At 36.6% G+C, this 10,782-nt stretch overlaps 2 protein-coding genes across 2 annotated transcripts; one reads left to right on the forward strand and one right to left on the reverse strand.

The window, feature by feature from the left end:
• Positions 1 to 5,680: 5,680 nt before the first annotated feature.
• LOC122306467 (receptor-like protein 52) lies at positions 5,681 to 7,189 on the reverse strand. Its single transcript, XM_043118897.1, has 4 exons — positions 7,105 to 7,189; positions 6,734 to 6,952; positions 6,416 to 6,652; positions 5,681 to 5,910 (listed from the first exon to the last, which is right to left on the reverse strand). Exons 1-4 carry the CDS (start codon positions 7,187 to 7,189, stop codon positions 5,681 to 5,683), a joined length of 771 nt encoding a protein of 256 aa, XP_042974831.1.
• A 761-nt stretch (positions 7,190 to 7,950) lies between these two features.
• Positions 7,951 to 8,916, forward strand: LOC122306808 (non-specific lipid-transfer protein 3-like). Its single transcript, XM_043119325.1, has 2 exons — positions 7,951 to 8,461; positions 8,620 to 8,916. The coding sequence occupies exons 1-2, from the start codon at positions 8,097 to 8,099 to the stop codon at positions 8,627 to 8,629; spliced, it is 375 nt and encodes a 124-aa protein (XP_042975259.1). The 5' UTR covers positions 7,951 to 8,096; the 3' UTR covers positions 8,630 to 8,916.
• The last annotated feature ends 1,866 nt before the right edge of the window (positions 8,917 to 10,782 follow it).

Below are 10,782 nucleotides of genomic sequence, written 5' to 3' on the forward strand. Positions count from 1 at the left end.
ATGCCCGACTCTTACAGATCTTGGAACCAGATGAGAGCTTGACCCACCATATGAAAAGATGCTAACTGCCATCTTTGATGAGAAGGAGCATTCTGATACAAGAAAAAAATGATTGACCATATACAACCAACCAAAAGGATCCTTACCATTGAAAGAAGGAAATTCGATTCTAACAAATCTGGTATGTGTTACATTATTTATTTCCACTTGACTCTCACCATTACTATTACTTCCACTTTGTAAATTCTCCCCACTTCTCGACCGATTCATTTTCTGCATTTCAGTAGTTAAACCTTTCAATTGCAAGACTAGTGACTCCATTGCCCTCTATTGAGAATCGAATGATGTCTTCGAAGAACCCACCTCCAACTCCAAAGCCTTCTGGTGTGACTAAACTAACTTCTTAGATGTGGAGAAAGAATCTTGCAATTGATTAATCCTAATGCCTTCCGCCATGATGAGAAAGAAGATCCTTCAATCTCTGATACCATGTTGTCACAGGCCTTCTTCAAAAACGTAAAGAATGTACTCCAAGAAAGAAAGAAAGAATTAGAGAGAGAATTTAGAGAGAGAGAGAGAGAATCTTAGTTGACTGTAATTCTATTTGATGATTTATTCCTTAGACTTGTACTCTTTTTATATACTTGTCTACATTACTTCAATACACTAATGGGTCATAACTACATAACTACAGATGGGCTCAGTTCCCACACAACATCTTTACAATTAAACTCACACTTAAGCCCACTATTATCAAGCCCATTAAGCCCATTCCCCTAATACATTTGCCCTAATTTCCTTCAGACACACCTTCGACATATGACAATTTAAGATGGGTTGGGGTATGCTATTATTCCAAATCTTTTTCACTGCAACAATATCGCCTAAATGATTAACAACAACATGGTATACTTGACTTGATCCACCAGAACCAATCTTTTTATATTCTGTCAAAATGTTTGATTCTATAAAATTGAGCTTCTGGAATGAGGTGAGCTTCCATGTCAAATGTAATCCATGCTTTTTTGTTTTATAATTTCTTATCACAAAGAATGAAATAAATAAACCTACAAGAACTGCTACCACCGAACACATGATCCAAGTAAGTAATTGGAAAGAAGTTTTGCTAGACTTTTGGCGATGTAAATTGCAGTTTTCGAGGTTAAGGGATCGAGATGGACTATTAGTAAAAAGACCAAGATTGTTCAAGAAGCTATAGGCATATGCATCATTTTCAAATTCACTTGGGATACTTCCAATTAGATGATTTGAAGACAAATTGAGGGAAGGGAGCTTTAAGAGGCCAAGTTTCGATGGAATTAGACCAAACAACTGGTTTTCTGACAAGTCCAATTCAGTAAGGCCTAGTAAGGAACCAAGTTCCTCTTGAATCTATTAAGAGATTGCATTCTGGCTGAGGTTTACAGTATTCAACAATTTTCCTAAACTAATATTTGATGGAAGGGAGCTTGAAAGTCAGTTTCAATCAAGCAAAAGAGTTGTCAAACCAAAAAGATCTCCAGGAATCATGCCATTGAAGAGGTTATTACTACCCTTGAGAACCAGCAATTTCCTTGATGAAGACACTCCCTGCGGAATTTTACCCAAAAACCTATTGTTATTCATCCCCAATCGTGAAAGATTCCATGCCAATCTCTCAGGAAGCTCGCCTGTAAAAGAATTATCACTTAACATCAACATGTTTAGATTCAATGATGTCCAAAAACCATTTGGAATATTCCCAAAAAAACTTATTTCTGTATATCTTGACTAATTCCAAACTGCTGTAATTTCCAAGCGACTTGGGGAACTCTCAATTGAGTTGGTTTTCGAAAGCTACCACTCCCAGTAACTTTCCATTGTCAAGCAAGTGTTCTGGCAACTAACCTGTAAGCTTGTTGGTTGAAACCTGAAACTCTTCTAGCATAGAATACCTCCCAAGTTCTGGAGGCAAACTCCCTGAAAAATTATTGTTACATAACCTAAGATTTATCAGCTTTGGAAGATGACCAATGTTATCTGGGATTTTTCCATATAGCTGATTAAAAATTAAAGCCAAACCCGTTAAATTTCTGAGCTTTCCAATATCATTGGAAATTGTCCCTGTCAAATTATTTTCTGAGAGATCAATGACATTGAGGTTCAAAGCCTCGACTAGTCGAGGAATCTCCCCAAACAATTTGTTTTTGCAAAGGTAAACAATCCTTAGATTCTTTGGCAAAAACAAACTATCCGAGATCTTCCCGGTCAAGCTATTTTCTGACAAATCCAAATGTTCTAGAGCTGTCATTTCTCCAATTGTGTTTGTGATTTCCCCAATCAATTTTGTTCTGGCCATCCATAAAAACTTCAGCTTCTTCAACTTTCTGAACTCCGAAGGTAATGATAGCACTATCTTAGAATTATAGGCCAATCCAAGTTCCTCGAGATTGGACAAGTTTCCAATTTTTGGCGGGAAAGTCCCAGTATACAGACAATGTACAAGCATGATTTTCCTCAATTTTTTCAACCACCCGATAAATCAGGGATGTTACCCAAGAAGTTGGTCCCTTCGAGTTAGAGCTCTTGAAGCCAAGATATACGGTGAATGACATCGGGGATTGCACCATAAAAGTAGTTCTGCAAGAGGTCAAGCTTTTCTAATCTAGAATAGTTGTAGAGAGCTCTCAGGAACTCAGTTGAGTGGAAACTGTTATTATAAACATCAAATGTTGTGAGGTTCTTGATTTGCAAATGAAGGGTGGAATTCTTCCACTGATGTTATAATCTCAGAAGGATAATCCAATAATAGAGCAATTAGAGCAAGTAATCTCAGGCCAAGAACAATGGGAGGAAGAGTTTTTTGGAATCCAATATCTTAGCGATTCTGGTTTTCCCCATAGTTGTTTCAGGTTTAGCAAGATTCCTTGCTCTTGAGTAGTGAGCTGGGAGTTTGCATGACTGAGAAAGAGGAAAAAGGTGATGTAAAAAGAAAAATGGGTAAATATTGGAGCTGTTTTCATCATTACAAGTGGTTGAGTTCCTCATGCTTTGGCTCTGGCTTTGGTTTTCATTGATTCTAAGCAAGAGACATATTTGTTTCACCCAAGTGGCTTTCATCTCTTCCATCTTCCTCGCTGCCCCTCTATTCCATCTCTTTGCATCGCTGCCCAAGAGCAAACTCAGTTGCACCGTCACCATCTCAGTCTAATGCCGACCGACCGTCTTCTACAAAAGGCCATAGATGGAGGAGAAGTCTTCAGTTTGGAATTTTTTTCAAAGAGAAAAGGACCCCAAATGCAATCCAATAGTCGAAGAGAGAAAGAAAGACATAGGAGTTGAGAAAGATGGACAGGAAAGCCATGGAAATTACTATTACTAGCGAATTATCAACTCTGCTACAAAAGATAAAAGTCCAAAATTGGAATTATTTCCCCAAAAAAAAAATCCAGAGTTGGACACACTGAATACAAAGAACCAAAGAAATCAATGCTTCGTTAAAGGCATTCAAATCCAATTCGATTGTATAAAAGCCCCTCAAGAACCAACATCAAATTTCTTATGTTGAACTTGAAAATCGCTACATAAAATTCCTCGATCTTCTCATTAGATAATGATTTCTCACCTGCACGACATAGATTCTGCCACTATTGCCTAGGGTCTTCAAACTAACAAAAGTGCAAATCTATAAAAGAGAGTTCTTCTCAGAAGAATAATTACAAAACCTCTGTAAAATTCCACTATGTTCTCAATTACAAACCTCCTTCTTCACAAGCTTCAGAGTAGGTCACCAGATCAAGGGGTGTTTGCCTCTGTATCGTGAGAGGAGACGAAGCCATGCGAACTCTAACCATGCAAGAGGGGGGTGCAAAGGGGTAGCCTTACGAGCGGGGGGTGCGAGCTCCAGTAGTGCGAAGGGGCAGAGAGGGAGGTGCGATAGGGGTAGGGGTATAACCGGTCCAGTTTGGTCCGGTTTTAGACAAAATTTAGGACCGAACCGGTATGTACCGGTTTTGTATTTTTCAAAACTGATTACGCACCGGTTACACTCCTAAACCAGTACTCCTGTTTTACCAGTTTTTGGTCCAATTCGGTCCGGTTTTAATATAGTATATTATAGTATATAATACTATAGTGAGAATATATTGTAGCATATTATAATATATATTATAAGCTAATATATAGTGATATAGTATTAGTATAACTATTAATATGCACTATATAATATTAATATAACTATTAATACAATAAACAAAATGATATAAGATTTTAAAATTTAATATTATATTAGTTAGTAATTTATCATATAATACAAAACTAATTTATATATAGTTATATATTATATATAAATATTATATACAATATAAAAAATTAAAAAATATATATAAACCAGTCCAGTTCAGTCCGACCCGGTTTTAGAAAAAGAAAAATCGAAACCGGACCAATTTTGACCGGTTTTAAAAAAAATAAAACCGATACCGGACCGAACTAAACTCGGGACCGGATCGATCCCACTAGTTTGATCCGGTCCGGTCTGGTTTACCAGTTTATCAGTTTTTTTTTACACCCCTAGATAGGGGTTGCGCAAGGGCAAAGTTATTTATGCCAATACATAATAATCAGTTGTAGGAAAGCCTAAGTGTCAGTTATTTAGTGGTGGGCTGCTCTTGGGTGATTAATAGCCTGACTGCTTCTAAGGATTTCTCCTTTCTTAAATGCTAGTACATATATTTTAGTCAAAGTCTCATATTAGCCTTTTATTCATTCTGCAAAGTTAGAATCGATCCTACTAAACTTATATGGAAAATACCCTTAATTCTTACCGCTTATGTATTTTAATTTTTTTAATTTATTTTTTTACTTAATGATAAAAGAGGTGATTATTAATAAAATTATATATATATATATATATATATATATTTCAAATGATTAAAAATGTTAAAAAAAAAATCTTTAAAAAATGATAAAAATATGAACCTTCATCCTTGTGCTAGTACTGGGCGTACCCGTAGCACCATCCAACATATATATTGCTTTATAGAAATGCAAAAGCAGCTCCATTCTGAAAAGCTGCAAATGACACTTTTGGTTGTTTTAGTCAATTTAAATATATTCTCCGAATATCATGAATGGCAGAATGGGCATGCCAATATATTTCGACCATTTTTTTCGTCAACCTTATCTCATAGTGGCCCGAGTGTTAATAATGAGTTAAATTTTTATGTTGAGCCAATATATAACGATTGCTTATATGAACACGTGTGTTTATGTCTATATAATGACACTCAATGCATACTTGATTTGTCTATATTTCTTTATAATTTTCTTTTAAAATAATAATAAAAATATATTTTGATATGTATTCTTTCGAGATTAAATCTTTCCTTTGAGACTAATGTGTTCTTTATGCAATAGAAATAATATCTTCTGTGTGAAAAAGCTAATAATTTAATTGGTTATGTTCCCGCCTGTCGTGGGACAAATCATGATAAATTGTTGGATATGGCAGGGATTTATTTGGAAAAAAAAAAAAAAACAAATTTACTAAGTTTCATACGAATAACTAATTTTTGAAGGAATTAGGCCAAACAGCTAGTTTTCTAACAAATCCAATTCAATAAGGCCAGTTAAGGAAACCAAGTTCCTCTGGAATCTGTCCAAAGATTACATTTTGGCTGAGGTTTAGAGCATTTAGCGATTTTCATGAATTAATATCTGATGGAAGAGAGCCTGAAACTTGGTTTCGATCAACCAAAAGAATTGTCAAACGAGAAAAATCTCGAGGAATCGTGCCATTAAAGAGGTTATTACTAGCCATGAGGACCAACAAAATCTTGGAGGAAGACACTCTCCATGGAATTTTACCCAAAAACATGTTGTTATTCATCTCCAATCGTGTAAGACTCCATGCCAATATCTCAGGAAGCTTGCCTGTAAAATAATTATCATTTAACATTAACATTTTCAAATTCGATGATGTCCAAAGACTACTTGGAATATTCCTAGAAAACCCATTTTTGTATATCTTTACTAGTTCCAAGCTACTGCAATTTCCAAACGACTTGCATAACTCTCCAATGAGCTGATTTTCAAAAGCTCCCACTTCCACTAACTTCCCATTGTCACACAAGTGTTCTAGTAACTAGCATGTAAGCCTGTTGGTTGAAACCCAAAGCTTTTCCAACATAGAATAACTCCCTAGTTCTAGTAGAAAACTCCCTAAAAAATTGTTGTTAAATAACTTAATATTTATCAACTTTAAAAGACGACCAATGCTATTTGGGATTTTTCCTTACAGCTGATTGAAAAACAAAGCCAGATCGTCCAATTTCTAAGCTTTCCAAAATCATCGGGAACTACACCTGTCAAATTATTTTCTGAGAGATCGATGTCATCAAGATTCAAAGCCTCGACCACTCGAGGATAAACAAACTACCTAGGATCTTCCCTGTCAAGCTATTTTCTGACAAATCCAAATGCTCCAAAACTGCCATTTCTCCAATCGTGTTTGGGATTTCCCTGATCAAATTTGTTCCTACCATCCATAAAAACTTCAACTTCTTCAACTTTCCAAACTCTGAAGGCAATGGTGGCACTATCTTAGAATTATAGGCCAATCCCAGTTCCTCTAGATTGGACAGGTTTCCAATTTCTGGCAAGAAAGACTCGATAACTGGACACTAGACAAGCATGAGTTTCCTCAATTCTATCAACAGCTTGATAGATGATGGGATGTTACCGATGAAGTGGTTACCTCCGAGGTTGAGGTCTCGAAGTCGAGACATGCGGTGAATGTCATTGGGGATTGCACCATAAAAGTAGTTCTGTGAGAGGTCAAGAATTTTCAGCTTGGAACAGTTGTAGAGAGCTCTTAGGAACTCTGTTGAGTGAAAACTGGTATTATGAACACCAAATGTTGTGAGGTTCTTGAGGTTGCAAATGAAGAGTGGAACTGTTCCATTGATGTTATAATCTTGAAAGGATAATCTAATGATAGAGCCACTAGAGCAAGTGATCTTTGGCCAGGAACATGAGAGGAGGAGTTTGTTGGAATCCAGTGTATGAGAGATTTTGGGTTTCCCCAAAGTTGTTTCAGGTTTTTTAGGATTCCTTGTTCTTGAGTACCAAGTTGGGAGTTTGCATGGTTGAGAAAGAGGATAAAGGTGATATGTAAAGAGAAATGGATAAATATTGGAGCTGGTTTTGTCATTGCAGAAGGTTGAGTTCCTTTGGCTCTAGATTTGGCTATGATCTCAACAATAAGCTAATAAACAGATGAAAATTCGAGAAAGATAAGAAAAACCCAACCCAATGGGGGGATGTTCAAACTTCAAACCAAGGAAAATTCAAAGAAGGTCACATCTGCAAATTTTAGACGGAAAGGGAATACTTTGACCAATAATTGCAAGTTAAGTCCAGCGTCTTTGACTGATCTCTACTGAGATTATACACTACGTATGGCTAGAATTTTCCATCCCTATCAAGTAAATAAGAATCCAAACAAGATATTCTTAAAGAAAACCATAGTTTTTAAAACAAGATTAGTAGATTCAATCATGTGTTTAGAATCAAGAAGCTAGTAATTTCTTATGAACCATCCAAACCCAAAAGGGAGTTTTTAAATATAGAAGCGAAATCTTGTTTTCATCGAAAAACTTGATTTTGTGGTGTTTTTGTTCTTCTAATTACTTGAAAGTTTTGATTTTTAAATATAGAAACGAAATCTTGTTCAGCATGAATTGTGTTGACATGTCAAATGGAGTAGTTAAATATAAAAATCATGAATTGCGTAATTTTAGGAGGTGAAAGTTCCGAAGAAATTCTTCAGATCCACCTAAAAAATAAATCTATTTTCTTTTCTTTTATGATAAGTTATTCTCTTTTCCAAAATACCTTTATCTAATGATTCTCTAAGATGAAAAACAAAGCTTGAAACTTGGCCCAATGTGAATTAGGGAGGAAAGAGGAATAAGCACCCGAACCCCACACCCCCTGCATCTGCATTATATAAACACCAACTAGGAGCGCTTCTTATACTCAGAGTCGGTAGCCAACATCCATCTTAAAGCTAGCTTGGGATTGTAATTCTTTGCTGAGGGCATTAATCAATATTTTTCATGATGGCTAGCTTTGTGAATGTCTTTAAGTTGGTTTGCTTCGTGGCGGTAGTGTGCATGGTGGTTGGTGCACCAAAGGGCTCAGAAGCAGCTATATCATGTGGGCAGGTGGTGAGGTACCTAACCCCATGCGTTTCTTATTTAGCAAATGGTGGGAGTGTGCCGGCTACGTGCTGCAGTGGGATCAAGTCCCTCTACGGCCTGGCTCGCACCACAGCTGACCGTCAGGGCGTTTGCAATTGTTTAAAGCAAGCTGTCAGCGGAGTTCCATACACTCCTTACAATCTTAATCTCGCAGCTGGCCTTCCCAAGAAGTGTGGCGTCAATATTCCTTACAAGATCAGCCCCTCTACAGATTGCAAAAGGTGCGACTCTCTCGATCGATCTCTCCCCTCTCTAGATCTCAAATTCATCATGTTCATATGCCTAGTAGTACTACTACTGTATTACTATGAGATATATCTTATTTCATGGAATGTTGCTAACGTTCTTTCTGTTGCCCTTTGTTATAACCTCGATGCAGCGTGAAGTGATCTGCAGATTGATAGAGGCATCGTAGAAATCAAGTTGGGTCAGCGTGAGAATATATAAATATCGGTGCCTTTGCTCACTGGGGGATTTACAAGACTTGCTTAATTTTCATGTTTCTTTTTTTTTTTTTTTATATTGGAAATTGGGAAGGAGGATCGAACCCAACACTTCTTTTATGAAAATTGAGTCTCGTACCATCTGAGCTACATGCTCTTGACTAATTTTCATGTTTCTATGTACTCGTAATTTTGCAAAATATATATGGTTTAAAGAGAGCGGGTTTTTTTTTTTTTTATCTCCTGTAGGTGCCGTTTCACTCGGTACCATCTCAAATACATGTCCGAAAGAATTCGAAATTTGCTTGCAGACGGTTGTCGCCCAACATTCATGTGCCGGATCCGGTCGAATGGCGTGTAGATGCCATGGCGGGACCGGTACGTATACTGCATCCATGGGTCTGAGCGTTGACCCAGCTGGCCACGGGTCTGAGCGTCAAAAGCACGCCGACGACCTGGACAGCCACTGTAAGCCACCACCCAGCCACGTCAAGAGAAATATCAGAGATTAGAAGAATAATTTAGGGGGAATACGATTGGGAAAAAAATACGGAATATTGTGGCGTTAATCTCGCATTAATAGGCTTAAGATGTATTGTGCGGTTTCACGCTCTCAGTAAAAAAACCTTTCGAACCCACAAAACAAATGCCCAAAGAGGTGTCATAGTGGAAATCGAAAAGACAAACACGAACCGTAAAAGTACAGTTGTGAGAGTTGAACTGTTGGGAGCACCAGAGACTAATTTTCCTCTAGAAGTGCCTGCACTTTTGGCGGGATGTGAAAGCCTGGACTTACGGCGTCTTTGAGGGAAAGTTGCTTTGCTCACTATTGCTTCTTTGCCGTTCAATCATTGCTTGCCTTGACTTGACACAGAAGACGTCCGGAAGAGAGAGACGCCAAAAAAATAAAAAAAGGGGGAAAGCAGAAGACGTCAAAGCGCTACGTCTGAAGCGGGTTGGGGGGACCAATGAGGTGCTCACGTCTAAAATTATATTTTTTTTAAGATTAATTTTGTATATAAAAAAAATTCTTATATTAAATTATATATTTTTTAACTAAACAATAATAAAATATTAATTTTTTTCTTACAAATATGATCGTCCCATAAATTCAAGTCAAATTCTACTACCAAGTCCAATAAATTCAATAGACCATTCACCAATTCAGCAACACTCAAAAAAATCCACACATACAATGTGATTTCTAATTTCATACAAATTCACAATTTAATCAATTCTACTCAATACATATTAAGTGTTTCGAGTCCAATAAATTCAGCAGACCATAGCAACACTCACAGAAAAATCGATCCATACAATGTGATTTTTTATTTCATATAATCTGATTTCTAATTTTATACAAATTTACAACTTAATAAAATCTACTCCATACAAATTTAGTGTTTGCAAAATGGAAAATTTTACGTGCAGTCATTTTTCGCAGACTCCTTTGTGCACTCCAGTGATATGATTGGTTGTGTATTAAAAAAAAATTAATCCAGCCAATCATATCAGCTTTGCGCACAAAAATGACTGTATGTAGCATTACTCTTGCAAAATATATGCCATACAAATTCAACTTCTATACAAATTCAACTTCCAACCAAAAGAAGTTCCATATAGATTTAAATAAATCTCATGTATCAAAATCAACTTAATAGAAAATCCACAAAGATGATTTTAATAGAACTTGAGCTACATAAAGTTTTGTTTAATCCACAAAGTTGGACTTGGCAGTTCCACAGCAGCTCCACAGCAGCAACCTTTTGCTCCACAGCAGCTCCATAGCAGCAACCACCAATTCCACAAAAGCTCCTAACAATTTCCATGTCATTGATAGAAATCAACAGTACAAAAAATAATGGAATTTGGTGCAACCAGCAGTACAAAAAGACCCAAAATATGTCACCACAGTCAAAACAATTTCAAAATATCCAAAATATGTAACCACAGTCAAAACTATGTACAAGATATGGCCTTGTTCCTTTGTTCCTCAATTATCTCCATTTGAGGATTATGAAAATACTCTTGTTGCACACCATTCATGGAATCAATATCTTTGGATTTAATTTCAATATCAAGTTTTCTCTTTTTATGAG

This window comes from Carya illinoinensis, chromosome 4, assembly GCF_018687715.1.
Source record: "Carya illinoinensis cultivar Pawnee chromosome 4, C.illinoinensisPawnee_v1, whole genome shotgun sequence".
NCBI lineage: Eukaryota > Viridiplantae > Streptophyta > Magnoliopsida > Fagales > Juglandaceae > Carya > Carya illinoinensis.